The 19,544-nt window shown below is 43.9% G+C and overlaps 1 protein-coding gene across 1 annotated transcript in view; it reads left to right on the forward strand.

The window, feature by feature from the left end:
• Positions 1-233: 233 nt before the first annotated feature.
• Positions 234-19,544, forward strand: part of GRB14 (growth factor receptor bound protein 14) — a 71,522-nt gene continuing 52,211 nt past the window's right edge. The window contains exons 1-2 of the mRNA XM_072982024.2: positions 234-566; positions 4,055-4,175. Of these exons, the coding sequence (XP_072838125.2) occupies positions 382-566; positions 4,055-4,175 (306 nt within the window). The 5' untranslated portion in view covers positions 234-381. The remainder of the gene's footprint in view (positions 567-4,054; positions 4,176-19,544) is intronic.

A 19,544-nucleotide genomic window follows, 5' to 3' on the forward strand; every position in this document is an offset into this window, starting at 1 on the left:
GAGGGGCAGGTCTGTGAGAGGATGCGCTGGTCTCCTCCTTCACCCTCTCCACCCCCACCCCCACCCCCAGGGCTCCCAGGGCTGGGCTTGCCCCCTGTCCGCCAATTGCCCCCTTCCGAAAGGCCGGTCCGGCGGGTGGGGGCGGGCGGGAAAGAGAGAGAGCTCCTCTCCCCACTCCTCCCGCCCCCCACCCGGGCGGCTCCTCCCCTTCCCCGCGGAACGCCGGCGCACGTGGGGCCGCCCGAGCCCGGCGAGCGCAAGGTGTGCGCCGGCCTCGCTGCTCGCTGGCGGCTCCGCTCCGCTCCAGCCGAGGCGGGAGGAAGAGGAGGAGGAGGATGCGCCTTTAGGTCGGGCGCCGCGGACGGCGAGGTCGCGGCGGCGATGGCCGCTCCTTTGCCCGGCGGGGGGCGCGTGGCCGGCGAGCGCCGCCGAGGTCTCTCCCCGCGCAGCCCGGCGGGCGGCCCCGCAGCCAGCTCCGGCGCCGGGCTGGGAGAGCTCGCCTTGGCCCCCTGGGTGTCCCCGGCGGCCCCTCCTCTCGGCTCGGCCCAGCTCCGGAGGGACGACAGGTAAGTAAGTGTCCGGGCGGCGGCGGCGGGGGGGTGGGGGGAGGCGGGCGCGGAGGACGCCGAGGAGTGGCTTCCCCCCCCCTCCAAGTTGAAGAGCAGGGTGGGACGAGAGCGCGTTGGCGAGGGGGGGGGCGCTCCGTCGAGCCTCCCTGCTCTGGGGCAGTCTATCTCCGAGGACGGGTTCGGGAAGGGAGGACTTTCCTGAGCTTCCCCGTGGCTGTCACCGTTAAAGATAGAGCAGCGCCCCCCCCCCGGGGAACCTCATCAGCCCGGACACGCCTTCGGAGAAGCCCTCTCCCCCCCCCCCCCTTCATCCGTTCCTGCCCTTCATTTCTGAGTGGTAGGACTAGCCTGGGTCCCTGCCCTTCTGCTCTCCGCCCTCGCCCCTCTTGTTCTCTCCTGGGCGCGATTTCTCCTGACTCATGGAAGACCTCCAGAAACGCCGTGTCTGTCGGGGAAGGGACGCCTTCCCCGCCTCCCGCCTCCTCTGCCAAGGCGCCCGAGGGCACGCAGCCGCGCCTCGATGTTCTGCAGGGCACTGGCTCTTAACCTTGGGTCTTCGGAGGCAATGCTTGGACTTCAGTTCCCAGAAGCCCCAGCCAGCCTGGGCTGCCTGGGAGTTGTAGTCCAACAAGGTTTGGGCACTCCAGCTTGAGAACTGGTGCTTCACCCTTCAGAAGAGGGGATCTGGCTGCTGCCCACCCTCATGCCCGCAGTGTTTCCTTCGCTGCCCTTGCCTGAGGTAAATGGAGAAATTTGCCTCCATGGCACTGTTCTTGTCTGAGGGGCAGCTCCAGTGGCTCTGGTTTGAAGCCGGTTGGGCCCTGATCCCAGTGCTGCCGGGAGTCGGGAAGCCTTCCAGCCGTGGCTGGCCAGCAAAGGAAGCCCAGGTGCTGTCTAAAATTGGTACCCGTGCACACTTTTGAAAAATCTTGCACACCATCGTGTGCAACGACCAAAGTTGCTGCAGCTTCACTTCCAGTATTCCTGTGTATGTCGTTACACCCCAGAAGACGTGGGTACTTTAAGGCAACTGCGAGGAGAACTCGCAAAACAGAATTATAGTTAAGATACCCCCCCTCCAGCTGCCCCCCCCAAACCAAAAACGAGCACCAATCTGCCAAAATTATTTCATTTGGCTGTTTTTAAAAGTTTTGTATGACTTTGGGATTAATATCTGGTTGAATGCATTTGATAGTGCGGGAGGATCAGTCAAACTGTCATTTTGTATTATTGCAAAACTTATTATTTCAGGTGTTCTTTTGTCTTAACAAGTAGGCACAGAGGTTGGGAAGTATTATTGCTGTGTCTTATCCTGGGAATGAAAACCATTTAACTTGTGATGCTTTGAGGTTCCATTTACCATGATAAAGAACTTTCTGACAAGTAACAATAGACAGGAGTTGTAAATGACAATGATTATTCTTGAAGTAAGATGCACCATTGTTTTGTGTTCCACTGTACCATGCTTAATGAGGTTGGTACCTGTAACTGATTTTGTTCTGAGCATAGATATTGGACTGGATTCAGACTTAGTCATCCTTAGAGTAAAGCCATTGTAATCGATGGAGCAAGTTAGTCATGGTTGACTAAAGCCCCCTTAGTTTCAGTGCATCTATTCTGAGCATGCCTGAGTCTGGATGCAATCTTTGTTTTAAATAACTTGCTTCTCTAGAAATGTGTACTGGAATATTCATATACTAGAAATCTTCTTAATTTAAAAATGTACATATATAAGTATTGTCGAAACTGTACATTCTTTTTATGGATCGCCAAGTGTAAAAAGACAGACCGGATTGCTATGGATTGCCAAGTGTAAAAAAGCAGACTGAATATGCCTCCTAAACGTTTAGGATCTACTTAAAATTTAAATGAAATTAAGTGCTTTAAGGAATGGAAGCAAATTTCTTGTGAAATTCTGAAATTTTCTTTTGAACATTGTAGAGATAGTGAATAACAAATAAAGAACAACTGGTAAATTAAGTATTAACTACAAAGCAAAATCAAGTATTTATAGTGGTTATATAAGTGTTTAATCGGTGCTACTGTGTGTTGTAACCAAGATTTATTTTCTCTAAAGCTTTAATGCAAAAAGATCTTGACTATTTAATTAGCATCTTATCTAGATTGGTTTTTTTTTTCTTAATGATGTAAAAATATATAGCCCTTTAGGGGAGTCTCAGATCCTCCACTGGAGTTGGTGCTCTTGTTCAGATCCATGTGTGTTTTATTTGCACTGGTGTAACAGCTTTCTAGGGTTTCAGCACAGCATTATTATTTTTTTGGAGAGCATTGATTCCTGGAATTCAGTTGATAGTGGGGCCATGCTGGCTGAGAGGTTCTGGAACTTGTAGTCCAAAAAGTAACTTTTCCAAACTCCGGATTTCAGACAGGACTGACAACGCCAGGGGTTGAACTTGGGATCTTCTGTATGCAAAAATACCCTCCTGTTATAGTTCTTTCAGCAAAGGATTTAATGCTGGAATAACTCTAGTTGAATTCAAGTGGGATTTTACTCAGCTAAGTATGTAAGTAGCTGGCTGGATAGCTCAGTGGTTTAGGTATCGGTTGGGAGTTTGATTCCTCCACTGGGCCTCCTATGAGTAGAGCCAGCCTGTGTGGCCTTGGGCAAACTGCACAGTCCCAGGACACCCTCAGAAGAAGGGGAGGGTAAACCACTTCTGAGGAGGCTGCACCTTCAGAACCCTGGAAAGGGTTGCTGTAAGGCAAAATTTATTTGACAGCACATGATTATTATGAAGTATGGAAAGGATTGCAGTTTAAAATCACTATTATTTATTATTATTATTAATTTAATTTATATGCCGCCCACTCTACTCAGAGGTCCCTGGGCGGCTTATAATAATTAAAATTCAATACAATGAAAATAAAATGATTAAAATACAATTAAAATTGCCATCATCAGGACCCACAGTTGATGTTATTTCAATTAAAAGCCTTCTGGAACACGAAGGTTTTGACCTGGCGCCGTTTGGGAGTAAACCTCACTGATCTTGAGAGGATTCACTTTTGAGGTGGCACTTCTAGCATCCTGATAAGTTGTTTGTAAGGCCCATTTATTCCAGCGAGCCTCTTAAGGAGTTCCTTAAGACGGATTTCAAGTGATGGAAGTCATTTCCACCCAAATCAGAGGACATCACTGGAAATGATCACAGGAGGGTGCATGTGTTCAGCATTGGAGTTCATCGCCTTTGAAACGTAGTACTCTTCACCCATACATTTTGTGATGATGTCGAAAGATTGAACAACATGAAATTATTTATTTCAAAGAAGAATATTTAACAAGGCTTGTGTGCGGTTGGATCAAGTTCTGGGAAGCAGGCTTTGCAAGAGAACAGAATTGTAATGGAATATGTCTGTCAGCAGCACACTGTTCTTACACATATGTTGTGTTTCTTGTGTTTTTAAAATCTCAACTTTAGATAATTATTTTTATAAGCCCTATATGTTATTTTTCTTCAATGTAGGAGGAAAAAGACAGAACTGGATGCATCCATACCAAATCCTTTCCCAGAACTTTGCTGCTCTCAGTTTACCTCTGTTTTGTCAACCAGCCTGTTGCCTAAGGCAAATCCAAGGATAAAACAGGTAAGCCTTTCCCAGTCTTAATGCTAGGAAAGAAAAAGATGCGTTTCACCCTCTCCTGTCCATCAGAAAAATATTCTAGTATGTAAGATGGAAGCATTAAATACTGTGTGTGATCCAGCCTGTTTTTAACACTCTGACATCTGCTTGTCAAGTGGTGTGTTTAGGTTCCATAAGAATTTTAAAAATCCAGTGGCTATTTTGATTGTTCTTGGTGACAGCTTTATTTAAATAGGTGTCAGCCTCCTTTACTTCCTTCTTCCATGCATATTATCAGTTCTTCTGATCAGAGCATTCTTCAGATCTTAGACAATCTTTCCCCTTGTCTATCTGGCCTAGTAAAGCTCTCTAGGCTAGTGATCAGCAGCAGCACAATCTTCAGATAGCAGATTCCATTACGTACTAGATTCGGAACAATCTTGCCCTTTCACCTGGTGTTCTCCCTAAAATTGCAATAATAATTTCTTAAAGCAATTATTGGACCCCCGTCTCCTTTTCTTTTCAGTGGACACATACTTTCTACCAAGGTTGTCCTGGTAGCTTCTCATTAGAAAGGTGGAGAGCTTTCTAATTTGGGTCTCTTTTGGGACAGTTCTGAGAAAGAAAATTTCCTATCATCCCCAACCATTGGCCATGATGGCTGGAGCTTATAGAATTAGTTTGTAACTCCTGCTGGGTACCAGCCTGGGAGAGAATGATCTAGTCCAGGGGTTCTCAACTAGTCCCCTTCCAGATGTTACTGGGTTCCTAAACATTCCATCATTCATGGACAGGTATTTTGGTGTCAAGGTTCGAGATCTTGTGTGTTTAAGAAAGTTAGGAAAATTAAAGGGGTGTAGGAAAGTTTACACTATTTATTTATTTTTTTTATTTAGAATTTAAAAAGAATGTACTTTAAAAACTTACAGCTTGAAAAAAATAGTTTAAATAACTCATTGCTAAACAATTTGCCAGCTCTGGTAGAGAATGGCAGTGAATTATAAATAAGCAATCTTGGCAGTTGAGTGAATATTTTGTTTATGATTTGTGAGCATAGATATTGGATTACGGTAAATAACATGTGAATTAATGAGAAAGGGGTATTGTATAACCATATAGTGGAATTTTTTGGAAGATGTAAATCCATGAAATGTAGGTTTTATGACTGCAGTAGGACCCCCATATCCACTGGGGATTGGTTCCAAGTCCACTGTGGATACTGAAAATTGTGGACAATAGTGAACACTAGCTAGCTAGTTAGCTATCTATCTAGATAAATAGATAGCATGGGAAAAGGAAAACCCAGAAAAAATATTTTCATGTGCATTTATAGAAATGCCAACTTTTGTTGTTGTTTAGACGTTATGTTATGTCCGACTCTTGTGACCCCATGGACCCGAGCACGCCAGGCCCTCCTGTCTTCCACTGCCTCCTGGAGTTTGGTCAAATTCATGTTGGTAGCTTCGATGACACTGTCCAACCATCTCATCCTCTGTCGTCCCCTTCTCTTCTTGCCTTCACTCTTTCCCAACATCAGGGTCTTTTCCAGGGAGTCTTCTCTTCTCATGAGATGGCCAAAGTATTGGAGCCTCAGCTTCAGGATCTGTCCTTCCAGTGAGCACTCAGGGTTGATTTCCTTCAAAATGCATAGATTTGTTCTCTATGCAGTCCAGGGGACTCTCAAGAGTCCCCTCCAGCACCACAATTCAAAAGCATCAATTCTTTGGCGGTCAGCCTTCTTTATAGTCCAGCTCTCACTTCCATACATCACTACTGGAAAAACCATAGCTTTGACTATGCACATTTTTTTTGGACAACGTGATGTCTGTGCTTAATGACAGGTTTGACATAAACCTGGAGGAATTGTTAATACAGTTTTGTACTAAGCAGTTGTAAAAGAGCAAAAACACTGTAAGTAATTGTAAGGATCCACGCTAAGAATTGTAAGCCAAGTAAGAATTTATGCAGCTGGGGTAATACATGACTCGTATCAGCTGAGAAAGAACAACTAGGATTGGCTAAACCTGGGATAAAGCAAGCAGACCCAGCACACACACTCTGTGGTGTCGTGGTGATGTGGTTGTGGTGGTGAAAAGTGCTGTATTGTTGTGGAAGAATCTTGGAGAAGGACTCTGACTGCTGGACTGAATTATATGGACTCTGCTGAATCTGATTTATAAGGATTCTGATCTGATTTATGCCTGAACTCTATTGGAATTGCCGTATTAGACCACTGGACTGGAAACAAGGACAAAGCTGTATGTAGATGTATATATCATGCAAATAACTTGATTCAATACAATTATTTCTGCTATCAATACTGTTTCCTTGCCTGGTAACTTCATAAGTCTGGGAAACTCTACTTGTTAGTGTCACCTGGCACACCTGGTATACTGCAGCTCTGTCACTTAAGAAGCAGTCTAGATTTGTCTTTGCTTTCCTCCCAAGAAGGAGGTGTCTTTTAATTTCGTAGCTGCTGTCACTATCTGCAGTGATCATGGAGCCCAAGAAAGTAAAATCTGTCACTGTCTCCATATCTTCCCCTTCTATTTGCCAGCAGGTGATGGGACCAGTGATCATGATCTTAGTTTTTTGATGTTGAGCTTCAGACCATTTTTTGCACTCTCCTCTTTCACCCTTATTAAGAGGTTCTTTAATTCCTCCTCATTTTCTGCCATCAGAGTGGTGTCATCTACATATCAAGGGTTGTTAATATGTCTTCCGGCAATCTTAATTCTGGTTTGGGATTAATCCAGTCCAGCCTTTTGCATGATGTATTTTGCATATAAGTTAAATAAGCAGGGAGACAATATACAGCCTTGTCATACTCCTTTCCCAATTTTGAACCAATCAGTTGTTCCATATCCAGTTCTAACTGTTACTTCCTGTCCCACATACAGATTTCTCAGGAGATAGATAAGGTGGTCAGGCACTCCCATTTCTTTAGGAATTTGCCATAGTTTGTTGTGGTTCGCATAGTCAAAGGCTTTTGCATAGTCAATGAAGCAGAAGTAGATGTTTTTCTTGAATTCTCTGGCTTTCTCCGTAATCCAGTGCATGTTAGCAATTTGGTCTCGAATTCCTTTGCCCCTTTGAAATCCAGGGTTGAACTGCCTTCTAGAATTATTTGGCTCCCTCTAGTGGCTAGGTCTAGTAATACATTTGAGAATAGTTTTTCTGGATTTTTTAAAAAATATTTTTAATATTTTCAGAATGTAGATAAGTTAAACCACGGATGCTGATCTTGTGGATATGGGGGTCCTACTGTATGATCTTAGTGCTAGATTAGCAAAAACATCCGGTAGAGGTAGTCAAAACAAAGGTGCTGAAATCTTTATTCGTAGGCCAGAAACTAGAGCATATACAAAGTCTGTGGCATTTTCTGGTACAGGCACTCCTCACTTAACGGCTGAGTTCCGTTCCTAAGACTAGGTTGTTAAACGAATTGGTTGATAAGTGAGTAGGAATAATACTGTTTACAACAGTAATAAGTCATGTGCTGTCCAGAAGGGATGTGGTGAAGACGCAAGCACACATTTATGAGGGGTTGAGATAGACAGAAGTCTGAGCAGTCGTTAAACAGGTAGGTCATTAAATGAGGGGTGCCTGTATAAGATACTATTGTAAAACCCAGGTGAGGAGAAAGACATTGTTTGTGCTTGGTGAAGGATGGATAAAAGTATAAATATAATTGAGAACAAATTGCCAGAAAAAGGAGTGAAAATTATGCATGGCAAGAGTAACTCACTAGGGGAAGCAACTCAGCTGGAGAGGATGAGATTTTTTTTAATTGATCATTCTCATCTCTCTTTTTAGCAGTGGCCCTTTTAGGAGTGCTTCTCAGGTTCCACCCCCCCCCCCCGTCAAACGATACAACACAAATAGACACCTTTGAGAAACTTTGCACATTTTTCAGTCTTCGGCCCCCTTACAATGTGCCAGGGGCCACATGGCCCCTGTTGAAAATGGCTGCTCTAGGCTTCAGTATTAGTACCTTTTGTTAAAGTATATTTCATTAAGACATTTTATAGATGGGACTTAAGATGAGAGTTATAGATGAGGGTTTATAGCTGAGACATGTTTTCTAACTTAGAAAGTCATCTAACTTAGAGAATATCTTTTTATAACACCAAAAAGATATCTAATATTTTGTAACATATTGGTTACAGTTTTCCAAGTACAGTACAGTGGTGCCTCGCAAGACGGGCACTCCGTTTAACGACGAATCCGCATTACGAGTTTTTTGCGATCACAAAACAACATTTTGAGTGGGGGAATTTCGCTGTGCGATGATCGGTTCCCTGTTTCAGAAACTGATTTTCGCTTCCCGACGATCAAAACAGCTGATCGTCGGGTTTTCAAAATGGCTGCCGGGTGCTCAAAATGGCTCCCCGTTGTGTTTAGGAGCCATTTTTTGCGGCACAGGCACCCAAAAATGGCCGCCCCTATGAAGGATCTTCGCTGGACGTTGAGTTCTTAGCCGATTGGAACGCATTAACCAGGTTTTAATGCGTTTCAATGGCTTTTTAATTTTCACTTTACAATGTTTTCGTTCTACAGCGATTTCGCTGGAACAAATTAACGTCGTAATGCGAGGCACCACTGTATCATATTCAGTTTGGTTAGAACATTCTAAAATTTTTTATTCATACTTAGGACAACTAGAGGTCGAGAAATGTTGATTTAGTCTGGCGTCCTTCATCCTGTAGTGGCTGTTTAGGCAGGAAGCCTCACAAGCATAATTTGAAGGCTGGAGTCCTCATCTCTTATTCCTCCCCAGCATATAGCATTTCTTGGCATTTTGTTTTCCACCATGGAGTTTTCCTATAATGAACACGGCTGTAGGGATTAGTCGTCCTGCTACGTAAAGCTCTCTAGGCTGGTGGTCAGCAACAGGACTTTGAGAGAACTGATTCTACAGATGGACTGCATGTTGTATAAAGGGGTACTTTCTAATGAAATCTACCTTAAGATTGCTTCTGGGCATGAAGAAAATATTTCAATAACTTAATAAAATTGCTTCTATCTCTATTCTGTTCTATCTGTGTGCAAAAAAAAAATCACTCAGGGTGAGTGGATTTGCATGTCCTGCTGAGCTGTTTCATTGGATGAACTCAAATTCTTGAATTGTAAGAGAGAAGGAGAACCTTGATCATGCTTTTCCCCTTCATCATTCTTTTCTCTTATGTTGATCTACAGTACCTTTTTGTTACAGGCAGGATGCAATAGCCACTGGCTATTACTTTGCTTACCCTGTTTTGCCTACCTTCCATCCTATGGTGTTCTGTTGGGGTTGGGTTGATCAGAGCCATGCTTACTATTCCAAATATGACTTCACCCTTGATTTGTGTATGGGCATTATGTTACTGGCAGTTCTATATATGAACTCTTTGCTCACCATCTCTAGTTTGGAATTTGCCGCCTTCACAGCTGCTTCTGCATATGGAGTTGATGCCTTCACAGATTATCCACCACAGCCTTGAGGTATTCTCTCTCCCCCCCCCCCCATTAGTCACCAAATCTTATTAGCAAAGTTTGTGGAACTCTGTGGTTACCTTGCTATTCATCCCTGCCCAGTTATGCTGAACTTTGATTGCTGGTTGCATTACCCTTCCATTCATTTTGCAGAGGTACTCTCTTAGATCTCTTTGTAGACCTTCTTTGTTTTTACCCTCTCAATAATCTGGGGTTGTCACCCTCTTGTGCTTCCAAACCGAACTCTAAGCCATTGGTGAACAGTTTTAGAGACACTCATCCCAATTCGTTTTCTTGGGAGACTCCACCGTTTACATGTCTAGAACTTCCTTTCTATTTTGTGTGTTTTGTTCCTTACCAGGTTGTCAAAAAAATGTTTAAGGTTCATTCAGAGGGTCTCAGTGCCTGCACTGGGAAACTGCTTTAGGGACTGCCTCCCCTGGGATCACCTCCTTCATGCTTTCAGTGCCAAAGCTGGAGAAGTTCCTGTTTCCTCAGAGGCTCTGCTGCTGGTAGGAATAAACAGAACGAAGAACATCCTGGTGGAGATTGACAAGACTTGAAATCCTTTGTTCAGGGCTGAAGAAGAAACATTCAAAGATATTGGAGATATTGTCATTTGTAGAATATTATGGAGCCTCTTTACTCAGTCTGTCCAGTGAAGCTTTACAGTGTTTATATAAGGGAAATCCTAGACATGTTCACCCGACTGAATTAAAAGGGAAGTACAGTGGTGCCTCGCTTAACGAGCTCACCGTTTAATGATGAATCCGCATAGCGATGCGGATTTTGCAATCGTTTTTACGATCGCATTGTGATGTTTTAATAGGTAAAACATCGCATTGCTATGTTTCCCCAACAGCTGATCGGCGGTTCCAAAATGGCCACTGGATGAAGAAAATGGCCGCCCGCAGCGTTTTCGCGCCCTGCCCTCACTTACCAAGGTGGCGAAAATGGGGGGCGTATGGGGAATCTTCGCATAGCGGTGAGTTTCCCCCCCATAGGAACGTATTAAACAGGGTTTAATGCGTTCCTATGAGGTTTACCCCCCCGCACAGCGACATTTCTGGATAGCAACGATTTATCCGGAACGGATTATCGTCGCTATGCGGGGCACCACTGTATAAATCAGCATGGAGTTTCAGAATGAATTAGTTAATGTTATGCATTAGAATTTGGGAGAGTAATTCATTGTTAGCACTGGGTGTGGATGTTTGTTTGATTCATTGGGCAAAATCCTATTGATGTAGCTATGCTGGCATGAACTGGATCCAAGCACCAGAAATAATTAATTTAAACAAATTAAAAGCTTCTTGTTCCCCTCACCCCCACATTCCAATTAATGGCTGTTCCCCCATCCCAAGGCTCTGAAAAGCTTCCCCCAGGGCAAAAGGGAGCCCTGGAGAGCCTTGGACCCTGACAGAGTCTGGAGGAATAGGAAGCTTTCAGTTTGTTTGAATTAATTATTTCTGGCACCTAGATCCAGTTTCTGCTGGTGTAACTATGCCAACAGGATTTTGCCCAATGAATTAGGGGTAATTAACTTGTCAATTGAATTGTTAGTTTTGGAATCAGCAATGTACCTTACAGAGATGCAGATTGTCATTGTTGATCTTTGTGGCACATTTGCTTTTTCTGTTGTTATGCTTTTTTAAAAAATCAATCTTTTCAAAATTGCCTTTTCCTTGCTGGAGTATAGGTCCTGTAATACAGCTCTTGGCGGGAGTTGTCTGGGTTTAATATGTTTGAAAACAGGTTGGGAAAGTCTGTTTGTGCTAAAGTCTGGGATCTCGTCCTACAATCTGTGGGTGTGACTACACAGTGATTTTGAGTGTGAGTACACAGTGAAGGAAATATGAGTTCACTCACATTCACTCTCTGTGAAGCCACACTAGGGAGTTTGGGTTTCCCCAGCACTGTTTGAATTAGCTGGCCACACAGGGAGAGAGGAGGAAAGCCTTGTTTGCAGCTTGTTAGTGCAGCTGTCTTGTAGCCCAACAGGTGGCACAGCTTCAGAAGAGTGACTTAATAAACTCTAATAATCTGTAAACAAGGGCAGCATCCCAGACTGGGTTGCCCCCCCAGCTTGCTCGCTTTGTCTGATCAGATCCATTTGGTATTTAGTTCTATGATATTATTTGCTGCCACACCCCCCCCCCCCAGCCTACACTTTTCTGCATTGGTTCAAACAGTCGCCCTCTCTGAGCCCATGAAAATGAATCAGTTCTAAGACAAAACTAGAAGCTCCAGCAGAGGAGGGGGAAACTATGGATTTGGGGAGTGGAGGAGTTGGGACTGTGGTGAACATTCCTTTTGGTCATATGGTGAACATTAAAAAAAAAAGTAAACCAGCCCACCCCATTTCATGCTTTTTTTTTTTTTTGCCCATGTGGTTGCACCCTTTGTCACGGATTCATTTCACTCTTTGTTCTACCCCTCCAACCAACTTCCTCTATCCTTTCTCTTTATCATTTGCTCTCATTGACCTAGAGGTGTAAACTGTATTAAAATAAATCAATAAGGGTCATCATTTTTTTATGTATTACTAAGCCAATGGAGAAGATTTACATTTAATACCTTATGAATATAATGCTAACTGGCTGGAAAGCTCAGTGGTTTAGGTTGGTAGTTCAATTCCCCTGCTGTGCCTCCTGCGAATAGAACCAGCCTGGGTGGCCTTGGGCAAGCTGCACCGTCCCAGGGCGCCCCCAGAAGAAGGGAATGGGAAACCACTTCTAAGTACTTTGTACCTAGAAAACCCTGGAAAGGGTCACCTTTGCTTGGAATTGATAGACAGCATACAGTGTAGTAGTAGTAGTTGTTGTTGTCGTCATCATCATCATTAAATATAATCATAAACATTGGAATAGGACAATTAAGAGCTGCGGGATGGAAATAAAGATTTTTAAAAGTAATATTTTAAACTTATGAACTAATATGAACTGATCAGGAACTAAAATGAACAAAATCCGAAGTCCATATCAAAGTGATACCTTTATTAGGCTAACTTAACAACAACAACAACACAACCCTTAAAATGGGATGCCAGCTTTTCAGCTCACAATCCTTTAGTGCAGGGTGGTGTTATTAAAAGTGGGAGTGGGGCAGGGTTAGGGAAGGATTGGTGCTCCTTCAGCACAGAACTGGCCGTAGATTGATCGCTTGGGACCACTGGAGGTGTCAGCGAAAAGGTGCCCTTTTTCCTGATCTTACATGTGTTTTAAGGGCTTGAGCATTAGCTGAACAGACGATTCCATGCAAGAGGAGTGCCGAATCCTAGTAGTATGAATGCTTGTTGCTTAGTTTTGTGATTTGAATGTGACATCGTTAGCTGTTTATTTTGTAGAAGAGTAGGAGTTTGAAGACTTAATGGGAAAAGCAGAATGTATGAAATGTTCCCATTTTCAATGTTGTTTTTTTGGGGAGGCACGATAAGCTAAACTAAACCAGAGGATATCCAGAAAGCAAGCAAACAGCAAAATGATGACTCTTGCTTTGGTTAAAGAGAAGCCACGAGAAGTGATTTCCTTGGGAGAACAGTTCAAGGTAAATTAAGCCGCTGGGCTCCCTTGAACATGATTGGGAGTGCTAAAAAAGAAAAGAACAGAAAAAAAAAGCTCAAGGGTATTTAAAGTGCAGGAACATGTTATTCTTTTGAAACATTCCTTTCCATGTGTTTATCTCACTGTAGGGGTTCAGAATTTGCAGAGAACTTGATTACATTAGACTAAATAAACTCCTTTCTTTCTGAAAAACCGTTAGGAATCTCAACACAGATTTTTACAGACAGAGAGCTAAGAACACAACCGCATGACAGAAACTTTATTGAGAGAATATATGACTAGGGATATGTTTTGAAACAGCTGTTGCCCTTTTAAAAAAAGTATTAAAATCCTGACTGTGAAAAGTCTGGAGCTGCTGCTAATTATTCAGCTTGTCATAGGAAGAATAGAACCGTCTAAAATAATACTAGTTTTGTGACAGTTTATGTAAACTGCCTGGCAGCCAGTCATGCAGGTCACAAGAAGAGTGTGTGCGGGTGGGAAATAAAATTCATGGACGGTGTTAATGGCATCTTAAGCCAGGTTCTCTTTCTCAGGGAAGTCCTGCAGGATAGTTAGAATAAATGGGACCTGGTCAAAGTTGTGCAGTGTGACAGCCTTCAAGTATGGTCCTTACAAACCGGCTCCGTACATGTTTTTTTCAGAATACGTTTGCGGCCACCAGGTCTGACCAGTCCTGGTTGGCGATTATCTCCCAAGCATTGGGCGGAAGATGTACAGCTGCAGATCATAAGAGTTTCCCTCAAGCCACTGGAGACCTCTCGATCATGCCTGGATGGTTCTGTTTTGGGGTGCGTGTTCAGGTGCATCTGTTTTTGGGTGCATTGCCAGGTCTTAGGGCTCAGGGAGTTGCAGTGCTTCTCGGGATTTCTGCGCAGAGAAACAAATCTCAGGGCGAGCGGCGCTGGAGGGGGAGACATGTGGACGTTGCTTTGAAGCCTGGTCACTCTCCTTAACCATCCCCCAACTGGCCTCTCTCTGGACTTACCACCTCGGCATGCAGTTGTTTGTCTGATGCAGTTGTGCAGTGTTGCCATGCCAGAAATCCAGGAATGAGAGATGGGGGATGCATACACTGAAACCCTGCATGCCTTTTGGAGTAGAGGACCAGTACAGCTGATCTTGAGCTCTCTTGCTGGCAAAGCTGCCTGAGTGCTGTGGCAGAGGCTGGTGGGGAAGGATCACTCCCTTGTGGGGCGGCGGTGAACATCCTGCAAGCTGTAGTATCAGTACAGTATTGGGAAAAACTGCCCATGTGTCATATGTGACCTAGTGGGAGTCGTGGCAACTGCTGCAGCTTCTGAGAGCATTTGAACATCTGCCCAGCTCCACACACAAAATAATTCCAACCCCAGCCCCACAATGTGGATTTGCCACATTGCTTCATCAGCTGGTTTCATTCAACTTCGAAGCCCATTTACCTAGGTTTTTCTTTCTGCCTGTTTCGAAAATTAGCTGGCTAGAAGCAGGTTGAAGTTTCTTTCCAGTCCTTGCCCATCCTTGATTTTGTGACATCGAAAGGATCAATCGTGTGATTGGGCAAGCCCCCCCCCCCAGCCACATCTCAGGTTTTGGGTCTGAGTCTCAGAGGATGGGATGCGGTAACTCTGTATGTGACTCACTGGGAAGGACTTTGCTGCCGGCATTTAGAATATTAAGGCTTTAATGTGGAGGTTCTTCCCAGAACGGGATGATCCATGCTATTCTTTACTACCTACATCAGAAGTTTACTGTATTTAATTTTATGTTTATGAAATTGTTCGTTGGTGTCATGTCTGGTATGAGAATTCTAAGCAGTTGTAGCAAGGGGACACCTCCAAATTCTAAACACCAGTAAATATTCCTCACAATGTAACATAATGAAGCACAGCTTTATTGTTCCATTTATATTGAAAACTGGGAAAAGTTACATTTTTGCATGCTGATCCCAAGAAACCTCCAGGAAGCATGGTCACCAGCCATACCGATGGGGAAATTGTGGGATTTTAGAAAAGTTATTTTTTCAAACTCTGAAGCAAGTATCTTCTTGAGCTTTACTGTACACAAATTGAAGCTTTGGAAACAGCCGTGGCAATTTGACAAAGTTTTGGTCTCTTTTTTTGCCTGGTCATGTGACCAGGCATGCAACCATCCTATGACTGGCAGCTCACCAAATGCCTGTGGTTGCATCCCCATGGTTAGCTCCATGTGAGGTAAAACTCAAGATGGTACAGGCCTGAAAAGGCTTGTTGCTTTTGTCACATTTTGTGTAAACTGAACTGCTCTGAGCAATGAAGTCCAGTGGTACCTCGCAAGATGGTTACCCCTCAAAACAGTGATTCCTATGGGGGAATTTTACTGGATGCCGATTAGATCCGTGCTTTGCGGACGGGTTTTTCGCAAAACAATGAAAACAGCTGATCAGCGGCTTGATCCTCGCAAAACGGGTGTTTTCAGGCCCGTTTTTTGCAAGACAGCGATTAAAAACAGCTGGTCGGCGGTTCACAAAGCGGCTTTCCTATGGCCGATCTTTGCTAGACGACGATTCTTCCCCATTGGAATGCATTAAATAGGTTTCAATGCATTCCAGTGGGGAAATGCTTTTCGCTAGACGATGATTTCGCTAAACAGCGATTTCAGTGGAATGGAGTATCATCATCTAGCGAGGCACCACTGTATTTCAAAAGGTAATATGCAAATAAAGTGGCTTTTACTCTGGCCTATGGCACTAGCCGCTTATGGACAATGCCCTGCAAACTATGTGGTGGGTGTAACATAAAGATGGACCACACTTTCTGTATCTATTGCTAGAAAGACATCCTCTGTAATCTGTGATCACTTAGTAACATATTTCACCTCTAGTTCAAGTTTTTACACAACAGCCCCGTTAAATTTCATGTTGACAGGGGAATCAATAAGGTTGTAAGGAAAGGAGAATAACCAAAAAATGTATATTGGTATGATTGAACTGGGTGCCTGGAGGCCTCTGTGAAGATAAATACAAGTCTGCTGGCATTTTCACATAATGTTGCTGTTAGAATTTCAGCAAGTACAGCCAACCCTCGACTTACTAACGTCCCTAGATACAAACTTTTCGATTTACGAATGGCTCCGTTGGCAAAAATTGGCATCGACTTGCTAACGGAGCTCGACCTACGAACGAGGTTGAGGCTCTGTTCGCAAGTCAATGCCATTGTTTGCGAATGGAGCTGTTCGTAAATGGCTCCCTGCAAAAAGGCAGGGAGAAAGGGTGGGAAATTGGAATTTCCAGTCCTTTTCCCGTGCCTTTTTGCCTTTTGAAATGCTGTAATGGGAAATGGTACTTCAACTTGTGAAGTTTTCGACGTACGAACGTCGTTCTAAAACGGATTAAGTTTGTAAGTTGAGGTACCACTATAGATACTAATACTTGTTTTCTCCCATTCCTGATTTGAAATAGAAACATCTCTCTTTGTGCTTACAGTTGCTTGGAGAAAAGAAAGGAAAAGAAAGGAGACATTGTGTTGGAATTCATTGTTATAGTTGTACACCTAGTGACTTACTTAATTCCATTGATGTCTTGGGAAGGTAGAAACTCCAGATATGAGTTGATGAAGCTTACTACAATGCAAGCAGTATCATCTGGCCAAAATTCAGTACATGTACCCCAAGCTGGTAGACCATGCTCAGTGTCAGAGAGTGAGGAACTACTGTGCCATTTGGCATACAGTACTGTGTTTCCCCGAAAATAGGACAGGGTCTTATATTAATTTTTGTTCCAAAAACACATTAGGGCTTATTTTCAGGAGATTTTTTTTTCATGTATAGTCTATGTTTATTCAAATACAGTCATGTCATCTTCTGGTTGCTGTACAATGGTGGAGGGCGGGCTTTCACTTAACTAGGGCTTACTTTTGGGGTAGGGCTTATATTATGAGCATCCTGAAAAATCATAGTAAGGCTTATGTTCAGGTTAGGTCTTATTTTCAGGGAAACAGGGTAGTTGAAGTGTTTGCTTCAGGCAGTTGAATTTGGGTATCAGGGAAGGACAGCATTTTGTCCGTTTTGTAATGTGTCTTTACTGCCTTTTTACTACCAGGAACAGGAAGAGGGAGAAACCAGCAGGAGGATTTTCAGCCTCAGGTACCAATGCAACTTGTCTTGCTGGTCTTGGCATCTTAGCTTGAGCAGGGAAAGGTACACCTTATGTTATTCTACCTAAGGCAGCAAAATGCAGGTTCTTTTTACCACAGCCAAGATGTCTTGCACTTTGGTAAGCTTGCCTCAGGGGTGCTCCAGATTTCTGAATATCATTACTATGATTTAAATGTTTTGATTTCTTTTGAATGTATAAATTACATTTCTTTGCTGTTTTCAATCTGTACTACGGCATCAGTAGCCCAAGAACAATTTGTTGTTGGATAGCATGTAAGCCAAACAAAATGGGTGGATGGAAGGATGGAAAGATGGACGGACAGGTAACTGGATAGACAGAGATATCATTTCTTGGGCTACAGTTCCTATAAATCCTATATCTGCCTAGCCAGTGGGAGTTGTAGTCCAATAAAATCTCCAGGCCTGTATGTTCCTCACCCCCCCCCCCCAGTCTACCTGTTTCTTCTCGTAAAATGGATGAGCTGAAGGCCAGGAAGAGAAATGTAAAAAAAGGCAAAGGTATAGAGGGGTACATACCCTCTTCTAGTAACAATGAACATCTGGCCCTCCAGCTAGTTGTGTTGGATTTCATCTCCTATTATCCCCACCCCCACCCCCCACTTAGCTTTGAGGGCTCAGGCTGTTGGGAGCTGCAGTCTAACCGCGCATGAAGAGGCACTTCGGCTCTGTCCTTTCAGCCACTTGCATGCCCTTTAAGCTTCCCTGCTTCCAAGCTGGAGGAGACAGTGAAAAACCAATTTCTTTTGACTGGCAGTTTGGCAGACAAGGAAGTGCAATTTTCTCAGCTGCCCAAGACCTCCAGTGAGAGACAGCCCCGACGGTTGTCCCTAACCCAATAAATGGCTCCTTTGTTGAATTCCTTGGACATATGAGCAGCTTCTCCTAGGGTTCAAGGAGAATCCGCCATCTGTACTTTGAGCCTACAATGACGGTGCTCCCCTCGGGGAGAGCAGGAAACATCTCTGTAACAGCCTTTTGAACCTTTGGGGAATCTTGTTGTTGACATGTCCCTCTTTGGCCTTTTTTTCCCCTCAAGTAAATATTTGCATGGGACAAATAGGTACATAAACAATTACACAGAAATCAAGATTCTAGTGTTTGTTTCCTGTTTCTTTAAGAGGCAAGTCCAGAAGGCTTCCATCCTTGCAGATCTGGCGGGATGAACAGGGGACGTTTTCAAGTTTGGGGTAGGAGCTAATAGGCGTAGTTGGGGGCCCACATCCCGGCCAAGGCCAATATAACCTTGGGTCTGTTACCAGTTGTGAATCAGGATTGAAAAGGCTCAACGCTGTTGTAAAATTCTAGGCATGCAGCTCAGAAAATGTTCTCACCACAACTGCTCTGTGGTTCTGTTTCATGAGAGAGCCTTCTCTGGCCCTTTTGTTGAGTGTACTTGTAGGGATGACAGTAGACAGAACCCAGATCATCTCGCTGTCTGCCAGGAACTTTTAGTTTACACTGCTTGCAGTGACTGATTTATGCAGAGTTCAGTGAGCTATGGTTTGGGACTTGCGTTTCTGGGAGAAGTTGTGTGTCTCTAAATGTGGAAATGCCGCTATCCATTTCTGTCAGGATAATTTTTGGTGATGCTATAGAATTGCCGTAACTTGACATCTTGAAGGCTTCAGCATGGCCTTCCCTGGCCCTGAGTGCTCGGTGATGTTACACAGTTTGTTCAATACAGGCTGAGATGATGGTCTGCTTTCTCTATGTGTTTGTAGTTGTGAGGAAAAAGAGAGTGGGGTGGGTGGAGGAACCATGCTAGTTAGCCTTACCATCCGCATAACTGGTAGGAGTCTCTTAAGACAGGATCACAGTCAACCCATCAGGGCTTCCTTCCCTATGAGTTAGATCCCTGTGCAGTCAGGAGTCTGAATTACAGGAGGGGAGCCTATCCATGTTGAACAGGTTTCTCTCTTCAGATGAGCTACCATCCACCCACCCCCAGCCCATGTGGACCATGTTGGACAAGGATGATGGGGATGCGGGGAGGAAGCTTGGAGGTGATGAAAAGTACTGGAAGATAATTCTTGGTTCAGATCTGGAATCAGTAAACAAAAGAGCCTTATAAGCTCAAGATGTATTGTGCACACACTTTGGTTTACTTTGGGATAATGTAACCAGACTAGTTATGTCCTCACACCCAGTTCCTTGTTGCAGCTTTTTTTTTGTTTTGGACTACACTGCCCATAATCCCCAGGTATTAGGTTTATGGGCATGT

Source organism: Pogona vitticeps, chromosome 1, assembly GCF_051106095.1.
Source record: "Pogona vitticeps strain Pit_001003342236 chromosome 1, PviZW2.1, whole genome shotgun sequence".
Classification (NCBI taxonomy): Eukaryota; Metazoa; Chordata; class Lepidosauria; order Squamata; family Agamidae; genus Pogona; species Pogona vitticeps.